Source organism: Ranitomeya variabilis, chromosome 6 (assembly GCF_051348905.1).
Source record: "Ranitomeya variabilis isolate aRanVar5 chromosome 6, aRanVar5.hap1, whole genome shotgun sequence".
In the NCBI taxonomy this organism is placed as follows: domain Eukaryota; kingdom Metazoa; phylum Chordata; class Amphibia; order Anura; family Dendrobatidae; genus Ranitomeya; species Ranitomeya variabilis.
In genome coordinates, this window is record NC_135237.1 from 416,464,002 (window position 1) to 416,488,493 (window position 24,492).

General features: G+C 46.9%; 1 protein-coding gene across 1 annotated transcript in view; it reads right to left on the reverse strand.

Annotated features, from left to right (window-relative positions):
* SMCHD1 (structural maintenance of chromosomes flexible hinge domain containing 1) overlaps positions 1 to 24,492 on the reverse strand; it is a 584,899-nt gene that overhangs the window by 269,547 nt on the left and 290,860 nt on the right. Inside the window, exon 23 of the mRNA XM_077270310.1 lies at positions 19,033 to 19,172. Coding sequence (XP_077126425.1) covers positions 19,033 to 19,172 — 140 coding nt within the window. The remainder of the gene's footprint in view (positions 1 to 19,032; positions 19,173 to 24,492) is intronic.

Genomic DNA, 24,492 nt, shown 5'->3' on the forward strand with positions numbered 1-24,492 from the left:
TTTTATGGCATAACAGCAGTGTGCAGAGCTGAGGTGCACTTGCTGTGGTTAACCAAATAAATGCTGCTGTCAATTTCCGATAGAAACATTTAAAGTGTGCAAACCAGGGGCACACTGTTCCACGTGGAGAGGGTATGTGAAGACGACACTCCACGTTCCCGCCTGTTGTTGGTTGGGGGAGATCGGAACCCTGAAAGGATCCATCACCCTTGTGATCCATAAAAAGGAAAAAAATATTAAAAAGGTGAAAAATAGAATAAAAATTAAAGTAAAAAATTGTGGTCTTAATAAAAGACCCATGCGCCTAATATGGACACTAAGCATGAACTGGTTCGAGCTGGAGCAAGTGGTAAGTGTATACTGCAGAGGAGGAGGAGTTCATTTTTATGTATTATGATTTTCTATAGTATGCACCGACTTTCCCCAGATATCCCTGGTTCCTGAATGTCTCTGTATATTGCATTGATATTCTATGGTATGCTGTGCTTACCCATCACTCTGTATCCATTAGGTATTTCATTGCTCCAGTGTTTGCCGGCATATCTGCAAATCCATTTTATGGCCTTTGTTGAAATGTGAACATGTGTTCTGGCCCCACACACCCACATTCTCTCACAGCGGAGCAGTGTTAATCTCAGATATATTCTGAGACATGGGTCTGATCCAGACTTTAGTTTGATCCATGTATCTTTCAAATTCATCTTTCAAATTACAGATTTCTAATTACTATACTGCTACTCCTCTTCGCTGGTGATGTATCCCGAAATCCTGGCCCTCCTCAACACATCCCCACACTCATTTCTAACCCCCTGCCATGATCCTCTGCAGGTTTTCCCAACCATGATAACCTCATACCCATTCATCCAGCCCCCAGGTCCTCCCTACCTGGAGCACTATGGAATGCATGTTCTGTCTGCAACAAACTGCCATTTATCCATGACCTCTTCATCACCAGCAAACTCTCCTTCCTCGACATCACAAACCTGGCTCACCCACACTGACTTCGCCTCTCCAGCTGCACTTTCCTATGGCGGATTCCACCTCTCTCACATCCCTCACCCCAGCACCAAACGTGGTGTAGGAGTTGGCTTGCTCCTGTCCAACACCTGCTCCTTTACTCCAATCCCGCTACCACCCTCCGCTACTCTTCCCTCTTTTGAGGTGCACTCCGTCCGCATCTATTCCCCCTCCAACCTCCAGCTGGCTGTCATCTACCGCCCCCCAAAACTAGTCATCCCCACCTTTCTTGACCACTTCACCCCTTGGCTACTTCATTTCCTCTCTGCTAACATCCCCACTATCATCATGGGTGACTTCAATATCCCCATTCACACTTCCACCTCAGCTGCCTCTAAACTTTTATCGATCACTGCCTCCTTTGGCCACACTCAATGGTCCTCTGCGGCCACTCACAAAGATGGTCACACACTAGACATTATCTTTACCTGATTCTGTTCCCTTACTAATCTCACTTAGGCTACTTTCACACTTGCATTTGGAGCCGCTGCGGAGGGCTGTGGACTTCCTCCGTGAAGCCCCGCCCTCCGCCGCTAGCTCTGCCTATTTCTGCATGCGGCCGGCATGCGGCCTGTGTACCTATATTTAACATTAGGTACGCAGGTCGTGTCGCAGTATGTGGATGCTTCCGCATGCGTCGTTTTGACGCTGCGGAAAAAAAAAATGCTACGAGCTGCGTCCTACGCTGGTCTTCGCAGCGTCAAAACGACGCATGCGGAAGCATCCGCATACTGCGGCACGACCTGCGTTCCTAATGTTAAATATAGGTACACAGGCCGCATGCCGGCCGCATGCAGAAATAGGCGGAGCTAGCGGCGGAGGCGGGGCTTCACAGAGGAAGTCCACAGCCCTCAGCAGCGGCTCCAAATGCAAGTGTGAAACCGGCCTAACTCATCCCCCTGTCTGACCACAATCTACTGACATTCTATTCCCTCTCCTCTCCTAGTGCACAGCCCCTACTCCACAAACTCACTCACCCTCACAGAAATCTCAAACACCTCAATTTACAATCACTCTCTGAGCCCCTTCTCCCTCTTACAGACATGGCTTTCCTTCATGACATAGATGCTGCTGCCACTTTTTATAACACCACAATAACAGTGACACTTGATACGGCCGCCCCCCTCATGCATAGCAAAACTCGTACAATCAACAGGTAGCCCTGGCTGACCAGCCTGACCGAAAAACGGAGATGGGCTTCCAGGGTCGCTTAGCGGAGATGGAAGAGATCCCACTCTGCCGAGCACTTCAATGCATACAAACAGTCCCTCGCCAACTTCAAGTCCATGCTCACTGCCGCAAAACAAACTTACTTCTCAGCTCACATATCCTCCCTGTCTCACAACCCTAAATATACCGTCCCCCAGCACCTCCTCCCTCCCCTCTCATTTCTGCTGAAGACTTTGCCTCTTTCTTTAAAAAGATCGATATGATCAGAGAAATCTTTGGCCTACAGCACCCAATGTTTCTCTTAGCTGCTAAACCCTGTACCTCCAAAACCAGCTTCTCCACCATGACAGAATATCAGCTCTCCACCCTCCTGTCAAGATTACACTTCACCACTTGCACGCTTGATCAGCTCCCATCCCACCTCATCCCTAACCTCGCCACAGTCCATCCCAACCCAAACACACTTCTTCAACCTCTCACTCACAACTGGTGTCTCAGCCTTCACACCCATCCTCAAAAAGCCCTCCCTCAACCCATCCTCTGTATCTAGGCATCGCCCGATGTATCTTCTCCCTTATGCCTCAAAACTACTGGAACAGCATGTCCATCTTGAACTGTCCTCCTACCTCTCCTACTGCTCCCTCTTTGTCTGGTTACAATCTGGCTTCAGAAACCCATCACTCAACTGAAACTGCCCTAACTAAAGTCACCAATGACCTACTATCCGCCAAGAGCAAGCGACACTACTCTGTCCTCCTTCTCCTGGACCTGTCTTCTGCCTTCGACACCATCGACCATTCCCTCCTGCTACAGAGCTACAGATTCTCTCATCTTTTGGCATCACAGACTTGGCCCTATCCTGGATCTCATCATATCTAACAGACCAAACATTCAGTGTCTCCCTCTCCCACACCACCTCCTCACCTCGCTCATTGTCTGTCGGTGTTCCTCAAGGCTCAGTTCTAAGACCCCTACTCTTCTCCATCTACACCTTCAGCCTGGGACAGCTCATAGAATCCCACAGTTTGCAGTATCATCTCTACGCCGATGACACGCATATCTACCTATCCGGACCTGACCTCACCTCCTTACTCACCAAAATCCCATACTGTGTCTGCTATCTTGACCTTCTTTTCTGCTCGCTTTCTAAAACTGAACATGGACAAAATAGAATTCATCATCTTTCCCCATCTCACGCTACCCCTCCACCAGACCTATCCATCAATGTCAATGGCTGCTCACTTTCCCCAGTCCCGCATGCTCGGTGCCTCAGGGTGATCTTCGACTCTGCCCTTTCATTCAAGCCACGTGTCCAAGCCCTTGCCTCCTCCTGCTGTATCAAACTCAAAAATATTTCCTGGATCAGCGCACTCCTTGACCACGAAACCACAAAAACACTAGTGAACGCCCTTACCATCTCCCGCCTTGACTACTCCAACGTCCTACTCTCTGGCCTCGCCTCTAGCACCACTCCAATCTGTCATGCACTCTGCTGCCCGACTAATCTACCTGTCCCCCCGCTAATCCCCAGCCTCTCCCCTATGCCAAGCCATTCACTGGCTTCCTATCGTCCAGAGACTCCAGCTCAAAACCCTTACTAGGACATACAACCAGTCTCTTCCATACATCTGTGACATGGTCTCCCGGTACTTACCTACACGCAACCTTCAATCCTCACAAGATCTCCTTCTCTCCTCTTATCTCTTCTTCCCACAACCACATCCAAGACTTCTCCCGTGCTTCCCCCATACTCTGAAACGCTCTACTCCAACACATCAGACTCTCGCCTACCATAGAAACCTTCAATAAGAACCTGAAGACTCATCTCTTCCGACAAGCCTACACCAAGCAGTGATCCTCAACCTACTGAACCGCAGCACAACCAGCTCAACCCTCTCCTAGTGTATCCTCACCCATCCCCTGCAGACTGAGCCCTCGCGGGCAAGGGTCCTCCCTCCTTCTGTACCGGTTAGTTCCTTGTTTTTTTGCGCACGTTTATATTTACCCCCTTTTTCACATGTAAAGCGCCATGGAATAAATGGCGTTATAAAAAATGTTAAAAAATAATAATGTATTCACTTAGTGTCAGCCTTCTAGTGGCAGCAGCACACACCCATGGTTCTGTGTCCCCCAATGAGGCAAAGGAGAAATAATCTTTTACTACTTTATGTAAATTACCTCTTCTAGACTTCCAGACACCGATCTGAATGAGAATCTGCCTCCACAGGTTATTTTAAATAAAAAGGGGAGTTACCAGTGTGAGATAAATAACTAACACAGAACAGGAGGATTGAAATTTGTTTTCCGGCAAACATTTTTTTCTTCTCTTTGTGCTCTGCTGTATTGTATCAATATTGCAGCCATATCTGCATGTGAGATGGAAGCTGAGACAAACCTGCAGATGTGTCAGTTATAACCACATACAGCTCTGCAGTGACATCAAGAGAGCAGCCATTAGAGCCTCTTTCACACTTCCGTCTTTTCAGATCCGTTGCAATGCGTCTTTTTGGGAAAAAAACGGATCCTGCAAATGTGCCCGCAGGATCCGTTTTTTCCCATAGACTTGTATTAGCGACGGATAGCGACGGATGGCCACACGTCGCATCCGTCGTGCAACGGATCAGTCATGTTTTGGCGGACCGTCGTCTGGAAAAAAAACGTTCAATGTAACGTTATTTTGTCTGCGTCGAAAAAACGTACAGCAACGGATCCTGCGGCGTCCGTCGTTGGCTAGAATGGAAGCCTATGGGCGCAGGATCCGTTGCTGTCCGTCAAATACGGAATCCAACAACAGATTCCGTTTTTTTTACACTGAGCATGCCTGGAAGGATTTCTATTCCTTTAATTTAACCCATTTTTCCTGCAGCATAGACGGATCCGTCAAAAAACAGGATCCAGTGCATCCGTTTTTTACATTCTGCACAGGATCCGTCTTTTCACACTTTGACGGACTGTGACGGATTCTAAAAGACGGAAGTGTGAAAGTATTACACATCACACTGGTAACTGTCTTCATGTAAAATAAGCTCTGGAGGCAGAATTATTTCCATATCGATAGTTTAGATAGGTCAAAAGTGGTGACAAATTCCATCTAATAGCCTACTTATCAGTAACAACACTTAACAGGCAAAATGCGTTGGAAAAACAAATGAGGAAAAAAAAAAGTTGTTTGTTATTGCCAAATCTGTAAAAATCTATAAAATGACTATAAAATTGTCTGAAAAAAAATAAAAAAACAAGGCCAAATAGCTGTTTTGTATTTAACTCATTTTGTAAACAAATGGCATAAAAATAAAGTCCTATGTACATATACATGTATGTATGTATGTATGTATGTATGTATGTATAGTACAAATGAAAACTGCCAAGGCCTTATAGAAGTAAATCAATGTAAAAATAAAAACATTATGGGTCTTGAAGTGTGGGGACACAAATAAATTAATTTGTAACTTAACAAAAAAACACAACAGGATTTTTGGTTGCTTACTGTAAAATCTGTTTCTCGGAGCCTTCATTGGGGGACACGGGAAACCATGGGTGTATGCTGCTGCCACTAGGAGGCTGACACTATGCAAATAAAAACGTTAGCTCCTCCTCCGCAGTGTACACCCCACCGACCGGAACTAGGACATTCAGGTACTGAGAAAGCAGTAGTAGAAGCAACAAATAAAAGAAAAATATAACACAAACTCAAACTGTAACAGTATAATACAATAAACAGAGCTGTTCAACTTGGGAGGGTGCTGTGTCCCCAATGAAGGCTCCGAGAAATAGATTTTACGGTAAGCAACAAAAAATCCTGTTTTCTCTATCGCTTCATTGGGGGACACAGGAAACCATGGGACGTCCCAAAGCAGTCCTCAAGGGGAGGGAACAGCAGAGAACTCCAATCAGGAGAACTCACCACTAGCACCTGCAAGGTCTTTCTAATTACCGTATATAATCGAGTATAAGCCGAGATTTTCAGCCCAAATTTTTGGGCTGAAAGTGCCCCCTCGGCTTATACTCGAGTCACGGTCGGTGGGTGAGGGGGAGAGGGCGCTGAGGCATACTCACCTAGTCCCGGCGCTGTCTTCGGTGCAGCAGCCTCTTCCCCTGTTCAGCGGTCACGTGGGACCGCTCATTAGAGAAATGAATAGGCTGCTCCACCCCCCATAGGGGCGGAGCCGCATAATTCATTTCTCTAATCAGCGGTGCCGGTGACCGCTGATAGAGGAAGAGGCTGCGGCACCGAAGACCAGCTGTCCGGGGGAAGGAGCGGGACGCCGGGAGCAGGTAAGTATCGCATATTCACCTGTCCTCGTTCCACACGCCGGGCGTCGCGCCATCTTCCCGGCATCTCTCCGCACTGACTCTGCAGGTCAGAGGGCGCGATGACGCATATAGTGTGCGCGCCGCCCTCTGCCTGACCAGTCAGTGCGGAGAGACGCCGGAAAGATGGCGCCGAGGAGCTGCAAGCAAGACAGGTGAGTATGTGTTTTATTATTTTATTGCAGCAGCAGCACAGCTATGGGGCAATAATGGACGGTGCAGAGCACTATATGGCACACCTATGGGGCAACGGTGCAGAGCACTGTATGGCACAGCTATGGGGCAACGGTGCAGAGCACTATATGGCACAGCTATGGGGCAACGGTGCAGAGCACTATATGGCACAGCTATGGGGCAACGGTGCAGAGCACTATATGGCACAGCTATGGGGCAACGGTGCAGAGCACTATATGGCACAGCTATGGGGCAACGGTGCAGAGCACTATATGGCACAGCTATGGGGCAACTGTGCAGAGCACTATATGGCACAGCTATGGGGCAACGGTGCAGAGCACTATATATATGGCACAGCTATGGGGCAACGGTGCAGAGCACTATATATATGGCACAGCTATGGGGCAACGGTGCAGAGCATTATATATATGGCACAGCTATGGGGCAACGGTGCAGAGCATTGTATATATGGCACAGCTTTATGTGGAGTATCTATGGGGCAACGGTGCAGAGCATTGTATATATGGCACAGCTTTATGTGGAGCATCTATGGGGCCATAATGAACGGTGCAGAGCATTATATGTGGCACAGCTTTATGTGGAGCATCTATGGGGCCATAATGAACGGTATGGAGTATCTATTTTTAATTTTGAAATTCACCAGTACCTGCTGCATTTTCAACCCTAGGCTTATACTCGAGTCAATAAGTTTTCCCAGTTTTTTGTGGCAAAATTAGGGGGGTCGGCTTATACTCGGGTCGGCTTATACTCGAGTATATACGGTAAGCCGGCATCTGCCGTAGCTAGGCATGGACTCTGAAAAAAAAATTTGACGAACATGTGGAAGACCGATCATCGCTCTGCAGAGTTGCTGGGCGGAGGCTCTAAGAGTAACGCCATGAAGCGCACCCTGTCCGGGCAAACTGCATCTAAATCTAGAAGAAGGCTGTCTCCCTGACCTGGTAAACCTACAATTGCCGACCGGATTCAGCGAGTATTCGCTGACCCGGAGGCCAGACGAAGTCTACACGCCAGGCCTGTGAACCAAAAACAATGAGGGAGGGGTGGCCTTAGCCTAATAGACACCATCGCTCTGGCAAGGTAGCTTCCGAGCCGGACGAAAGGAAGGGAATTAAGAATGATGGACAGAGCTGTGGAGAACATCGGCGAGGTACAGGAAGCGCACTAAACCTTTGATCCACAGAAAGTGCACAACCGCTGCCGCAGGCTCTGCCAGACTCCTGGAGTGGTTGAGAGCCTGAAAGGAAGAGCTATAAAATGAAAAAGAAAAAATGGACCTGTCCCTAGCAAAAACACGGGAATCTCAGAAGCCCTGAAGAAATCAGGACCTGGATAAATGCTTCCATGGGACAAAAGAAAAATCCTGCGGGTCTCAGAAAGCAAATACTGTACGAAGAGATTTCCTTCTGAAAAGACAAGGATGGACTCAATCTAAGATCCCCGGATGAGTCATGCTGAGGAAAAAAACACTCGTAGACTGTCGAGGTTTAGCATGAGGAAGGAGCTTGTCCCTCCGGTGACCTCCATAATAATTTGGTCTAATTGGAGCCAAACCGACGGGAAACCCCAGAAAGACAAGTTGGTGAGGGACCTCTTTGAGCTTAAGTTCGCTCGTCAAGCCATAAGTCAAATAGTCCTTCATATGGCCACGATATTGCTGGATCCGGGAAGGTGGAAACCATGTACTTCCCTGCAAGAGAAATTTGGTCCGTGAGGACGGCCAATTCCTCCGAATGGCCTCCAGAAAGAATGACCTGATGGGCAGCTTAGCCCATGCATTTATAAACTTTGCTACCCAGGTGGAGGCAAAGGCAGGGCACAATGTAGCGGCGGACGCTTCCAAGGTTGACCTTGCCAAGGACTCTATGACAAGGAAAGACTTGAGAGTAGGCCACTGTGAAACTGCTAGAGAGCCGAACGCTCAAGACGTATTGAAGGGGACCTAGAGAGATACCCTGGATCTTATCACCGCGATGTGATGTCTGACTAATAAAAAGGCTCAGAAAGGGAGAACTATTGAAGAGACAACCACTTACCTGACTAAGTAGGTAGAACGTACAACTACTGGACAACTTCGCAGACTGAGATCATTAGGAAGCTAAACTCAAGTATACAGGGATGAGGATGGTTCTAAGGGATCATAGAAAAAATTGTCTAGATGGGCATTGAAAGTATGTCAACTGCATGAAAAGATAATTCTAGGAAGGCGCACAGACTCCAAAAGCCAAATGGGCTGACAAAAAGAAGATCATTCCCTATGACGAACTGGGCAACCCTATCCATCCTGGACCCTCTGAAACAGGGAAAGGATTGTATTATGTGGACCCGCTTACCTAAGTATAAGACACCATGCGAACGTGGATAACAGTGATAAGGATACAAATCTAGCTGAAGGAAGAAACATCTTATCACCAAACTCCTCATTGGATCCAGGTCTGGAGTAGCCTTCTACCCTGGTCGATGCTTGCGCAGAGTAAGATCCAATTCCTGTCCGAGGTGGGAGACTTGTACCTGCCACGCTCGGAAGTCACATCCTGGAGCTGCTCGAGGCTTCATCCGGTGTCGGTAAGAAAGAAAAGGTAAGTACGGGCAGATAGAGAGCTTCAGTATTGTTGTAGCTCCAAGGCCCTTAGGATAAAATAGTGAATATAGCCTGAGGGCAGCACTGTAAACTGACCAGCTGGGTAGATAGAGGCAAGCCCGAATAATCAGATGGTGTGGAAAGGCCCCTGGGGAGCAACACGCAATCAGGACCCAGAGCGTGGCCGGAGAAAAAACTGCGACCATCCGGTACCTGACACGTGTCTGAACTACCTGAAACTGGACTAGCCACTTATGCTGCTGCCAAGATCCACTCTGTGGTACTGAGGTCCACTCTTTGGTACGTAGATTTTCTGTTTAACTGTTAATAGACCACAGATGTTATTGACCATGAAACGCAGCAGAAAGGTGCCTCTGAGTCACCTGAAACCAGGCAATAACCGCTGCTGCAGCCCACCATAAGTGATGAATACCAGACTCTTCTCACTGAGTGGTGAATAGACGGGAGCATAGTCAGACGTTGCAAAAGACCCTGAGGTACATGATAGAAGGCGCTTCTGACTCCCCTGACAATGGGACAGAAGAGCACGACCGATGCAGCAATAGACCACGGGCACGTTTGAGCCATAGGAAAGGCGGCAGGTATTGACTAAATGCGTCTGGTAGATGACGCAACCAAATCCTGGATAGCAGATAGAGTACTGCTGCAATCGAACACGAGGAACGTGAAGGAGAGTGCGTCTGACTCACCTGAATACAGCACAGAACACCAGTACCACTGCAGCAGTCAATCCAAGACACGTCTGATCCACTGAAATACGACAGTTTCAAAATACCCTACAGTACCTGGTGAGTAGTGCGTCTGAAGCTTGGATAGCGGAAAGAGTACTGCTGCGATCAGCTCTCAGTATCCAGTGAAAATGAGCATGGAGAGAACCCCGGAGAAGGGTATAGGAGAGAGCCAATTCTGTGTTGCTGTCTAAGACAGGATACCTGACGGCATTAGGCAGAATAACAGCTTCCGTGTAGTAAACCACACCACGAAGTCTGTCTTGAAGTATGTCCTGTCCTGTCAATTCTCCTGAAGGTAGAACAGTAGGCTTGGAGTCAGAGGGAGGCTAAATTCCACTCTCTGTTGTGCGCCTGGGATCAAACCATTGGGCCTGCGATATGTTGTCAGCTTCTTTATCAACTGAGCCACAGCTGACATTGCAGGGATATACGGACTTTATCCAGCTGGAAGTCAGGCCCAAACACTGCAGTCGTGAAGGGGTACGAGCAGCTCCCCTCTCTGCTTAGAGCAGTGTAATGCTAGCATCCGGAGGGTGCTGCAGGAAGATGGAGGGCGAGTGCCTGTGAGCAGGAGATATGGAAGCGTTTGAAATGCCAGGGCTCTTGCATCTTTGTGTGTAGAGTAATGGCCGAGCCTTGCTTTGTTGAAAATAAAGGCACAGATCTGCAATAGCAGAAATCACAACAGCAGTGTGACAAAATGAAAATCGCGAGGAGAAAAGTGCAAGTGAAACATTCTATGAGGCAAACGACAGATGGCAGGTTTTATAATGGCCCATCTCCCTGTGGAGGGTGAGGAGCGGACAGTGGCTCAGATGACGGCAGCGTGGGGCGTACTGCCATACCTCTGCTGTTAACTGAACGGCTCTAGGGCACTTATTACACCAGTGACTGCAGGTCTCTAGGGTATTACACCAGTGACTGAACGTCTCTAGGGTACTTATTACACCAGTGGGATCTTATTACACCAGTGACTGCACGTCTCTAGGGCACTTATTACACCAGTGACTGCATGTCTAGGGTACTTATTACACCAGTGGAACTTGTTACACCAGTGACTGTATGTCTCTAAGGCACTTATTACACCAGTGACTGAACGTCTCTAGGGCACTTATTACACCAGTGGGAACTTATTACACCAGTGACTGAACATCTATAGGGCACTGTCAGGACTCTGAACATTTTTTATTACCTTTTTGTGCATTACTGCCCTTTTCCAAGATGGCGTCTTTGGTCTCATGTGCACTGTGTCTTCCTGCTATAAAACTCCACCCCAGCCTTCAGTTTGTGCTAGAGTATTCTGCCTTGCATCCAGCTCCTGATCTCTGGTGACTCCCTGGCTATATACCTGCTCCTGTGAACCTGTGGGGTTATCCTGCTACTCTGCTCTGAGTTCCTGCTGCATACACCAGTTCCAGTAATCCTCCTTCATATGCTGCTCGTGTTTGCTTCCATCTGCATTTGCTGGACATGTAAGCTGTTTCTGCTATGCAAGAACCTGAGACTATTACCCAGACCTCCCTGGTTGAGCTAAGATATTATTTGAACTGCCTTATAAGCATATCTATCTGTGTTGTGGACTAAGCAAGGACTTATTCGTGTCAAGTATCAAGAATAATTGTGCTTCATAGACTTTCTGCGTGATTGCATTTTCCTCTGAAGTTTCCTATAGACTGCTGAGCTGCATTTGATATTTGCACCAAGTGTTGTGGACTTGACTTTCTCTCTGCACCTGTTTGAATCACCGTGTGATAATATAGACTTTACCACTTATAAAACTGTGTCCTGTAGTTGTCTTGTTCCACGCAAAGAGTCTCCTGAGTTATCCCCTATAATTATTACAGGATATTCTAGCCTAAAACAAAAAAAAGGAGACTGCTGGAACAATGACTGCAGAAAGCAGACTAGAGCAGGTGTTTTCCATAATTAGATCACTGCAGAAAGATGTGGAAGGTCTGCAAAAGAAGTTTGGAAGCTTTGAACACAATCAACAAGTGTTTGGACAGACTTTGCAGGACTTAAGCACCCGCATGGCAGCCCAGGAAAACAAACTTGCTGGCATAGAGTCCCAGTATGGACGGGCTTTTCAGGACATAAGCACGCAAAAAGCTGCACAAGCGACTTTTCCCTCTGGGCAATCGCCACCAGCTAGCCCACCTAAGTTGCCCCCATTCAGATTTAATGGTGATCGCGACAAATTTTGTGGCTTTGTGAATCAATGTATGCTATATTTTGATGTGCATGCTGACCGTTTTCCTAATGATAGATCCAAAGTATTGTGTGTAATAATGCTGCTGACCGCACGAGCGCTCGCCTGGGCGAATCCGATGATTGAGTCTTGTGACCCACGGTTAAATAACTTGGATGATTTCTTGGCCACTGTGGCATTAATGTTTGATGATCCTAAACGCCGTGCAACCGCTGAATCTGCTTTATTGTCTTTACGCCAGGCAAAACGTTCTGTTATTGAGTATGCTACTGAATTCAGGAGATTAGCGGTAGATACCAATTGGGACAGTTATGCACAATTGGCTATTTTTAAAATGGGTTTGTTTAGTATTGTAAAAGATGAACTAGCTCGCTCTGAGTCACCACAAGAGCTAAAGACATTTATACAGCATTGTGTGTGCATTGACATTCGCCTTACTGAGCGTAGGCAGGAGAAGTTTGCTGCATATAACCGTATTTCTAACTTTTCCCTTCCTTCCAAAGAGCCTGCAGGTAAAACATCTCAGGAGGTGGAGGAGGTGCCCATGCAAATTGATTCCGTTCAGAGGCGCGAGATCAATGAGCGCCGAGAGCATCGCCTTCGTGAAAGTCTATGTTTCTACTGCGGCCAGTCTGACCACTTCTTGATCAATGGTCCTAAGTGTCCTAGACGGCCTAACAAGGTGCTAACAGCAGTAGGGGAGTATGACAACTGTGATGATGAATCTGAGATCTCTGAATGTAGCCTGCCTTTAAACGCTGTATTCCATTCACTTTCTATGACTTCAACCCCAAGGAGCTTAAGGAAAAGAACTCTCACTGTCCCCTTCCTATTAAGATCCTGTGTTCAGGACAGTGGATTTCCAGTGCAGCTATGATTGACTCTGGTGCAGGTGGCAATTTCATGGATATCGCATTTGCCAAGGAATATGGTATTGAAATTCAGCAAAGAGCCTCTCCAATTACCATGGAAACAGTGGATGGGTCACCTTTAATCTCTGGGCCTGTGGATCAGGAGACCGTACCCCTTGAAATTTTGTTGGAGCCTAATCATCAGGAGCAACTTTCTTTCTTGCTAATTTCTTCTCCTCATTTTCCTGTGATTTTAGGCATTCCTTGGTTGCGTTCTCAGAACCCAATTATCAACTGGGAGACCAAGGGGATTATCTTTCCAACAAGGAGCAACTCGGCATTAACAGAATCAGTCCCTGAGTCCACGGCTACGGAACCACATGTACAGGTATTTTCTTTACCTCCAGCATATAAAGAGTTCTCTGACATCTGTGACAAGTAGAATGCAGATCAGCTTCCTCCACACAGGCATTATGGCTGACCTATTGAGTTGCTTCCTGGGGCAGCTATTCCTTTTGGTAACGTATACCCTTTGGCGGCACCTGAGCTTCAAGCCTTAAAGGAGTATATTGATGAAAATCTGCCAAAGGCTTCATACGTCCTTCTTCCTCACCTGCAGGGGCACCTAACCTATCTTTTTGGCAAAGAAGAAGGATGGGACCCTGAGACCCTGTGTTGACTATCGGGAACTCAATAAGGTAACCGTACGAAACAGTTACCCTTTGCCTCTGATTCCCGAATTACTGGAAAGAGTCCGCCATGCTAAGGTGTTCTCTAAACTGGATCTTCATGGGCTTATAATTTGGTGTGTATTCATCCAGGAGATGAGTGGAAGACAGCATTCAGATGCCGGTATGGACACTTTGAATCTCTTGTGATGCCCCTCGGGCTTTGTAACGCCCCTGCAACATTTTAACACCTTGCTAATGACATTTTCAGAGAATTGTTGGACCAGTTTGTAGTGATCTATTTGGACAATATACTAATCTTTTCTGACTCTCTACAGGAACATGTCAAAACTGTTTTAAGACGTCTGAAAGAGAACCATCTGTATATTAAGCCAGAGAAATGCGAGTTACATCGTTCTGAGATACAGTTCTTAGGTTATATCATCTCTCCCCAGGGGCTGAACATGGAATCTGGTAAGATTCAGGCTATCCTTGACTGGCCGGTACCCAAGAACGTTAAGGAGGTCCAACGTTTAATTGGTTTTGCAAATTTCTACAGACGCTTCATTCGAAATTTTTCTGATATTGATGAAGAAGGAAAAGCCCTTTAAGTGGTCATCACAGGCTCAATAAGCTTTTGATCAGCTTAAGATCTGTTTCACATCAGCACCACTGTTGATACACCCAGATCCAACACTTTCTTTCATTGTGGAGGTGAACGCTTCTGATAATGCTTTGGGGGCTATTTTCTCCCAAAGAACTGGAGAGAAGGGTCTGCTACATCCTTGTGCTTTCTTTTCCCGTAGACTAACCTCAGCAGAGAAGAATTACAACGTGGGAGACAAGGAATTGCTGGCTATTATTGCGGCTTTCAAAGAACGGAGGCATTATCTGCAAGGAGCTGCACAACAGATCATAGTGCTAACTGACCATCGCAATTTAGAGTTCCTTAGATCCGCTAGATGTCTTTCTCCTCATCAGGCTTGTTGAAACTTATTTTTAATTCAATTTAACTTTGTTATCTCGTACCGTCCAGGTTCTCGTAACGGGAAGGCTGATGCTTTATCCCGAATCCATGCTGCGGATTCCGTACCTGGAGCCCCGTCCAAGACATTCTATCTGATGCCAATTTCATCAGAGTTATCCACGATCAGGACTTGTGGAAGGAGTGCAGGGAGGCCTATGATGGTGATGTATTTCTGGCCAACCCACCTGTGGATATTAATCTTGTCTTTAAGGGTGGCATGTGGTTTAGAGATCGACGTATCTACGTCCCTGAGGTCATCCGTCTGCAGATCCTCAAGTTGGTACATGACTCCAAGTTGGCTGGTCACATGGGGGTACAGAAGACACAAGAGATCCTGAGCCAATTCTGCTGGTGGCCATCTTGCCTGAAGGATACCAAGGACTATGTTCTCTCTTGCGAGGTATGTGCTCGTTACAAGACTCCTCATGTGGCACCTACGAGTCTTCTACAACCATTACCTGTTCCGTCCCGCCCTTGGGGGTCTATATCAATGGACTTTATTGTGGAGCTGCCTACATCGGGGGGCATGAATACAATCATGGTGGTAGTTGATCGCCTGACTAAAGCTGCTCATTTTGTTCCGTGCACCGGCCTCCCCTCAGCTAAAGATACAGTGAACTTGGTTATACAGAATGTCTTTCGGTTGCACGGGGTTCCGGATGAGATCATCTCTGACCGTGGAGTGCAGTTCTCTTCAAGATTCTGGAAGGGGTTTTGCTCTGCACTCAATATTAATGTCCGTCTCTCTTCCGCTTACCATTCCCAGACAAATGGTCAGACTGAGCGTACCAACCAGACGCTGGAACAATATCTAAAATGCTACGTCAGCCATCTCCAGGATGATTGGTTGGAGTTGCTGCCGTTAGCTGAATTTTCATATAACAATTCTCAGAGCGCCTCCACTAAATTTACACCTTTCTTTGCCAATCTGGGTTATCATCCGTGTATCTTACCTAGGTCTCCAATTAATTCTCCGGTTCCAGCAGTGGAGGAAAGGCTGACTGTGATGAGGCAAAATTTGGAGGTTCGGAAGGAATCCCTGACCACAGCTCAAGAACGTTATAAGAGATCGGCTGATAGATTCCGTAAACCTGCACCCATGTTCAAGGTAGGAGATTCCGTGTGGTTAGCAACTAAGAATCTGAAGTTAAACGTTCCTTCACAAAAACTTGGACAGAAATTCATTGGCCCTTTCAAGATCAACGGTATTGTGAGCTCTGTGGCCTGCCGGCTGAAGCTGCCTAGGACTATGAAGGTACACCCAGTTTTTCATGTATCTTTACAAAAGCCTGTATCTCCTAATACCTTCCAGGGACGTGTTGTGCCACCTCCGCAGCCTGTGGTGATTGATGGGCAAGAACAATTTGTGGTGGAGGAAATTGTTGATTCCAGGATTCGCAGGAATCAGCTCCAATATCTGATAAGTTGGCAGGTATATCCCCCTGAGGAAGACTCTTGGGAACCTGTGGAAAACATCATTACCCAACAGAAGATTTCTCGTTTTCATCAGAGATTCCCTGAGAAACCAGGTCCAGGATCGTTCTGAGGCCACTTCTAAGGAGGGAGTAATGTCAGGACTCTGAACATTTTTTATGACCTTTTTGTGCATTACTGCCCTTTTCCAAGATGGCGTCTTTGGTCTCATGTGCACTGTCTTCCTGCTATTAAACTCCACCCCAGCCTTCAGTCTGTGCTAGAGTATTCTGCCTTGCATCCAGCTCCTGACCTCTGGTGATTCCCTGGCTATATACCTGCTCCTGTGAACCTGTGGGGTTATCCTGCTACTCTGCTTTGAGTTCCTGCTGCAAACACCAGTTCCAGTAATCTCCTTCATCTGCTGCTCGTGTTTGCTTCCATCTGCATCGCAAAGAGTCTCCTGAGTTATCCCCTATAATTAGTACAGGCACTTACTACACCAGTGGTTATTACATTAGTGACTGCACATCTCTAGGGCAATTATTACACCATAGAGAGAGAGAAATGTACCTCCACACCCTGGAAAGATCGGACGTCTGAAATTCCTGCGTTGTGGGACGTCCGCATCTCCTCAAACCGATGGGCTCTGGCGGGCGAGTGGGCAGAAGAAGGAGGCAGAACCGGGTCCGAATCACCTGAACACACTTCTGTGTTAGGGGCTGGTGTCCTGCCGGCCAGACTTATGAGGATACGGGGAGGTAAGTACACGCCTGTTATGAACTGGTGGTTTAGGAGCAACATGGGACGAGCTCTGGAGGAGGTGGTACCTGTACTAACCGCAGTTCCTGAGCTAAACACAACACTAGAAGTAGCCGTGGGATGTTCCTGTCACTCCCTAGACACCTCGTCACAGTCGGAGGACTAACTACCCCTAAAGATGGAAACAGGAAAGCTATCTTGCCTCAGAGAAAATTCCCAAAGGACAGACAGCCCCCCACAAATATTGACTGAGTGGAGAGGGAAATGACATACACAGAATGAAACCAGGGTATAGCAAAGGAGGCCAATCTAGCTAGATAGATAGGACAGAATACTGTGCGGTCAGTATTAAAATACTAGAAAAATCCACCACAGAGTTCACAAAAATCTCCACACCTGACTAAAGGTGTGGAGGGTAAATCTGCTTTCCAGAGCATCCAGCTTAACTGAATAAATCCATACTGACAAGCTGGACAAGAAAAAACATAGAATGTGCTGAACGATTAAGTCCACAATATGTGGACAGCAAAAGAACAAGCAAGGACTTATCTTTGCTGAACTGGTCAGAATATTAGGGAAATCCAAGCAGAGATGTGAATCCAACCAGGAACCATTGACAACTGGCACTGGCTGAATGATAGAGCCAGGCTATATAGCCGAGCCAGAATTGACGATCAGTGGAAGCAGCTGCTGACTGCTAAATCCAAGGAGCAGCCGTACCACTTAAAACCACCGGAGGGAGCCCAAGAGCAGAACTCACAAAAGTGCCACTTACAACCACCGAACTGAATGTCCTAGTTCCGGTCAATGGGGTGTACACTGCGGGGGAGGAGCTACCGTATATACTCGAGTATAAGCCGAGATTTTCAGCCCAAATTTTTGGGCTGAAAGTGCCCCCTCGGCTTATACTCGAGTCACGGTCGGCGGGTGAGGGGGAGAGGGCGCTGAGGCATACTCACCTAGTCCCGGCGCTCCCCCTGCCCGTCCCACGGTCTTCGGTGCCGCAGCTCTTCCCCTGTTCAGCGGTCACATGGGACCGCTCATTAGAGAAATGAATAGGCTGCTCCACCTCCCATAGGGGCGGAGCCGCATAATTCATTTCTCTAATCAGCGGTGCCGGTGACCGCTGACAGAGGAAGAGGCCGCGGCACCGAAGACCAGCTGTCCGGGGGAAGGAGCCAGGGACGCCGGGAGCAGGTTAGTATTACATATTTACCTACCCTCGTTCCACCCGCCGGGCGCCGTTCTGTCTTCCCGTCCTCTGGCTCTGACTGTTCAGGTCAGAGGGCGCGATGACGCATATAGTGTGCGCGCCGCCCTCTGCCTGATCAGTCAGTGCGGAGAGATGCCGGAACGGGACGCTGAGGAGCTGCAAGCAAGACAGGTGAGTATGTGTTTTTTTTTTTATTGCAGCAGCAGCAATGGCACAGCTTTATGTGGAGCATCTATGGGGCAACGGTGCAGAGCACTATATATAAGGCACAGCTTTATGTGGAGCATCTATGGGGCAACGGTGCAGAGCACTATATATAAGGCACAGCTTTATGTGGAGCATCTATGGGGCAACGGTGCAGAGCACTATATATAAGGCACAGCTTTATGTGGAGCATCTATGGGGCAACGGTGCAGAGCACTATATATAAGGCACAGCTTTATGTGGAGCATCTATGGGGCCATAATCAAAGGTCAAAGGTGCAGAGCATTATATATGGCACAGCTATCTATGGGGCCATAATCAGAGGTGCAGAGGTAATATATAGCACAGCTATCTATGGGGCCATAATCAAAGGTGCAGAGCATTGTATATGGCACAGCTTTCTATGGAGCATCTATGGGGCCATAATGAACGGTGCAGAGCATTATATGTGGCACAGCTTTATGTGGAGCATCTATGGGGCCATAATGAACGGTGCAGAGCATTATATGTGGCACAGACTCTCATGATTTCTCATGTACAAGTTGACTATCATGGCCGTACATAATTTACTGCATTTTCATAAAACAATACGAAAATGATATCTTATGAAACAAAAGCGCTCAAAGGAAGTAATCTGGAAATGCCTTAACAATACTTACTTTGCAGTGTACAATTAGCTTTGGCTGAGTAGCAGGGTTTCCAACTTCATCAAATATTTGAATTTGGAAGGGAAAAAGTGATCCATTGTCAATGATAAGAATATCATTATCTGGGAGCACTTGAATTTGTTTTGGTGGCCCTACAAAAGAAAATTAGCATCATCACCAACAATCACGTCAACTATTTTTTTTCTCCCCTCTAACGGAAAAAATGCAGAACTATCATAATACTGTGGTTCACATATTATAGGGACAGGTATGGTGCACTTATGAAAAAAAAGAAGAGGTGGGGTTGTACAGCATTTTTTATTTAGATTTTTACAACTGGCGTATTAAATGAATCAAACCTAGCATATGTTCTTATTTATTTAATCTTGCTCACCTACCTTCTTAATACCCTTTTCACATTAATCTGAGGTTTCTCCAACATGTACAACTGACTCTGACAACACAAACCATCCAGTTAAGATAATTAAATATTACATGTGCATATTAGGTGTGGTTTTCATAGGGTCAAGGTAGATTTTGCTACTGAAGAGCCTAGAGTTTTCACATAGCCAAAGTATATTTCCTCATGAGTAAGGCTACTTTCACACATCCGTCTTTTTGTTTCAGGCTAAATCCGGCTCTTTAGAGAAAAACTGGAACCGGAAAAAATAAAAACCGGAACCGATTTTTCCCCATTGACTTGTATTAGCGCCAGATCGCGCCGCATGGCCCAGCGTTCCTTCCGTTTTTTTTCCGGATCCGGCTAAAATTCCGATTCCGGAGTCTGGAAAAACCATCTACTGTAATGTTTTTTTTGTCTGCGGCGAAATAGCTGGAAGGGCCGGGTCCGGCCCTTCCGGCTTTTCGCTACAATGCATGTCTATGGACGCCAGATTGCGCTGGATCCGGAAAAAGGCAGATCCGGCGGCCTGATCCGGCTTTTTACACTGAGCATGCTCAGAAACTATTGGCCTGCCCCCAGGACACATGTATAAAGCCCTCCCTCATTCCCAGCCATACTGCCAGCCAGAGAGCCCACACCCTGCCAAGATTGAAGAACCTGACCAAAGAGCCAGAGAGCGGAGCCAGCTATAGCCTGCCACAGAGCCCAGCCAGCCAAGCCTGAGAGAGCGGAGCCTGCCACAGAGCCCAGCCAGCCAAGCCTGAGAGAGCAGAGCCTGCCACAGAGCCCAGCCAGCTATAAACCTGCCACAGAGCCCAGCCAGCTCTAACCTGCTATAGAGCCCAGCCAGCCAAGCCTGAGAGCGGAGCCTGCCACAGAGCCCAGCCAGCCAAGCCTGAGAGAGCGGAGCCTGCCACAGAGCCCAGCCAGCTATAAACCTGCCACAGAGCCCAGCCAGCTCTAACCTGCTACAGAGCCCAGCCAGCCAAGCCGTACCAGAGCAGCTATGCCTTCTTCTGGGAGCCCTCACTCCCATCGGCAGCGCACTGAGGTAAATATATGTTTTTTACATAATTTTGCTCTCTCTCGCTCTCTCCCTCTCTTTTGTGTATGTGTGTGCATGTGTTTGTGTGTAAGTGTGTGTGTAAGTGTGTGTGTTTGTGTGTGTGTGTATGTGTGCGTGTGTGTGTGTATGTGTGTGTGTATTTGTGCATGTATGTGTATATATTAATGTATTTTGCCATTTTTCTTCTTTGTAGGAAGCTGCTGACGCAGTCCAAGAGGTGCTCCCAGAAGAAGAGGGAAGGGGTGGAGAAAGACCTGGAGTGGGATCACAATTGGTATGTTTCTTTCATGTATCGAGGAACCACAACCTCACACTACACACAACACATAACACCACAGGATACTTACAGATAGAACACAACACTTACAAACTGATAAATTCAGACATCACACAACACATAAAAAATGATCATTATAGATATCACATGGCACACAACACATAAAAAGGCTACATACAAGCACATAATTGTCATGTTTTTGTTTCTTCTAGCGTTTGGATTCTGGTGCTCAATCCTGAGGTCCTCCCAGTGGCTCCCAGGGTCGTTGGCGTGAGAGTCATGGCGGCCATCATCGTGTAAGCATATATGTTGTTTTGCTGTTTTTTTAGGTTTATTCTTTATGTTGTTTACAATTTTGGTTTAATTTTTTTTTCCCTTTTTTTATAACAAGCTTCACAGCGTGCTCCTGATTCTGACGGTGAGGAGGTTGGCCTCGATATTGACCTCCTCATCGATCTTATCCGAGACAGGGAGCCGCTGTGGAACATGGGTGACTGCCGCCATGCTGATATCACAGTGACCCGTCGACTCTGGGAGCAAGTCTGCCAAGAACTCATAGCGAAGTGGGAGGACCTCGATGTTCGGGCCCAGAATCAAGAACATAAGTATACACAGTTCAGCTTTGTTGATGAGTTCCAAGTACTGTTTCTAACCAATTTGTGTTTCTCCTTTTTTAACAGGTGAGAGGATTGTGAAAAGGTGGCGGTCGGTCAGGGATCGCTTTAAGAAGGAATTCAACAGAGATGCGGGCCCCGAGTGGATCTGGAGGACGCAGGAGCAAATACAAGTATGCCCAAGCCCTGTCGTTCCACAGGTCAACGATGGTGACACGAAGGTAAATATTACCCACCACATGTAATAACCAATGTTTAACATGTCTAAACCTCTTTTACTCTTTCAGCGAGGGCCATGCAATGACCGTATATTAATTGTTTGTTTTTCTCCTTTGTTCCACAGCACCGTTGGGAGCACTCGGGAGCCTGCAGCACAGTTGAACCCTTCTGGGGCGATCCCTCAGGAGGCCGCCACCGAGGGACACTTTGACAGTGACGACCCCTCTGCACCTTCCCACACATCGGATCCCTCTGTCCCATCCACGAGCGCTGGAGCATCGTGGCCGGTTCCATTGCATGTATCTGCTGGTGAGGATATAGCGTTTCCTGTACCCCACCCCTCTGCTGCTGCGACCTCTGGTACACCTGTAGCATCGGGGCGCCTTCGGCAGAGGGGTCAGGTACAGAGTTATGCGCTGGAGTTCTTACACCTGAACACATCCTTCCAGGACTGTCAGAAAGTTTTGTCCGAGCAAATGGCTGCAGGTTTTAATTTAATAAATAAAAGTATACTCGAGATGCATACACTTCTTTTTAAATATTTTTATTGAAATTTTTCATAAGAAATGGTAGTGGATAGAGGGAAGGGAAGATGGGGAAGGGGCTAACATTGGAAAAAAAAAAGGGTGAGGGAAAAGGGAATCAATATAATTAGAGAACCAAATATCAAAAGATGCATACACTTCTGTTAACGATGCATTCAGAGGCAAGACAGCCACCGAACAACACTTTTTTCCAGTTGGTACTTGAGCAAATGGAGACGCTATCTGCTTCTCAGCAGATGCAAGTAATGGAATTCTGCCAGTCTACTCTAGCACTCATTGCCTCAAGAGCAGAGACTCTAGCCACCCATGCTGCAACTGCCCCTTCTTCCTCCACTGTCCATCACTACAGCCACTACCATCCTCCTGACCCGTACCACCAACCTGCCCGTGCCCCATCCCACCAACCTCACCATCACCCACATAGTGTCCGTGCCTCATCCCACCAGCCACAACACTTCCAGCGTTCCCGTGCCCCTTCCCACCAGCCACACTACCAGCGTCCCACCCGTACCCCTTCCCACCAATATGATGATCCCGACCCATACCACTTCCCACCTACTTCATCTGCGCCTCCTCTCCCTGCCCACTACCACCAGCCTCTTTCACCTCCTTCCCAACCCTCTTCTCCACCCATCACTGCTTCTGCCTCCCAATCCTCCCAAAACATCACCTACACCCCTCCATCCTACCAAATTCCTAACCCCAATCCCACTTTCCTGTCCACCCGCTCAATTGCCTTCTCCACTCCTTCACCACTACCTATTGATCCTTCCCTACCACCAACACATTCCTCTCTCCACACTCCCACTGTCGAAGTGTCCCTATCCAACAGCCCCTCCAGCATTATCTCCACCCCGACTTATTCAAATCTATAGAGTTTTGTGTTCAGCAAAATCAAGTTTATTTGTGTGTTGCAAAATAACAGTTCATTTTTGTTAAAAAAAAAAAAAAAAAAATGTAATACAACTGTTGTTTACAGTTATTTTGTATTTTCTTTATAAGGTATAGATAACACTTTGGTTAAACAAGTTTTATTGGTCAGAGGTAAAATAATTTGGGTACAACCCAAACAGGTACACAACTTGGGTAAAAGGTAGAATCAAACAGGTACATAACTTTGGTAAAAGGTAAAACCAAACAGGTACACAACTTGGGTAAAAGGTTAAACCAAACAGGTACACAACTCGGATAAAAGGTAAATTACTTGTTACAAGGAAAAAGACAAATTGTTCAAACTCTCTCATCCTGCCAGTCTATTCTTCCTTCGGGTGAAATAAAATATTCTGCAAATTGATCCCGAATTCGGGAAACAGTCGCAGAACTTCTATACGTTTGGTTGCTATAATCAGCCAAGGTGGTTTGTTCAGACAGGTCCACAATGGAAATCGGTTCCTTGGGATAGCACATAATTGTGCAGGACAACACACGCTTTCGCTACCTCATCCACAGTGTCTGTCTTCAAGTTAATAGATGTCAGTAGAACTCTCCATTTGGCGGTTAATATCCCAAACGCACACTCCACTGTTCTCCGTGCACGTGTGAGTCGGTAGTTGAAGACTCTTTTAGTATTGTTTAAACCACGGCTGGAGTAGGGTTTCAAAAGATGTTCTGAAAGCTGATAGGCTTCATCCCGGACACAAACAAAAGGCATTGGTGGCTCAGATGTTTGAGGCAGTGGTCTTGGGGGGGGGAATTGAAAGGTTTTTCCATACAAATGCCACCCAATAGAAGACAGTTTGAAAACTTGCAAATCATTAGAGCGGCCATACGCCCCAATATCCACCGCTACAAATTTGTAATCCGCATCGGCTATGGCCATCAGCACGATGGAAAAGTACTTTTTATAATTAAAATATTCTGATCCAGTACCAGCCAGATTCACGATACAGATGTGTTTCCCATCCACCGCGCCCAAGCAATTGGGAAACTGACATACTTCCTGGAATTTTTCGGCTACTTTCAACCAAGTCTGCATTGTGGGATGTGGAATAAAATCATCACGCAGAAAGTCCCACAGTGCACGGCAAGTGTGCCTCACTATTCCAGATATGGTTGAAATTCCCAGTCTGAACTGGAAATGTAGTGAAGACAGGAATTCTCCAGTAGCTAGGAATCTGTGAACAAAAGCAAGGCAGAAATTACTACAAATTCAAAATATCAATCAATGAAAGTGCTCTACAAGAGTACATCCAAAATGAATGATTACCGAAGAGTGACCATCAGACTCTCAGCCAGTCTAATGGAGAATCTGCAATATGTATCACTCCTTCTTATTAGATGTTCAATCCGCTCCACCAATACATCAAAGTTCTCTGGTTTCATCCGCATATAGCTGAAAAACTTCTCTG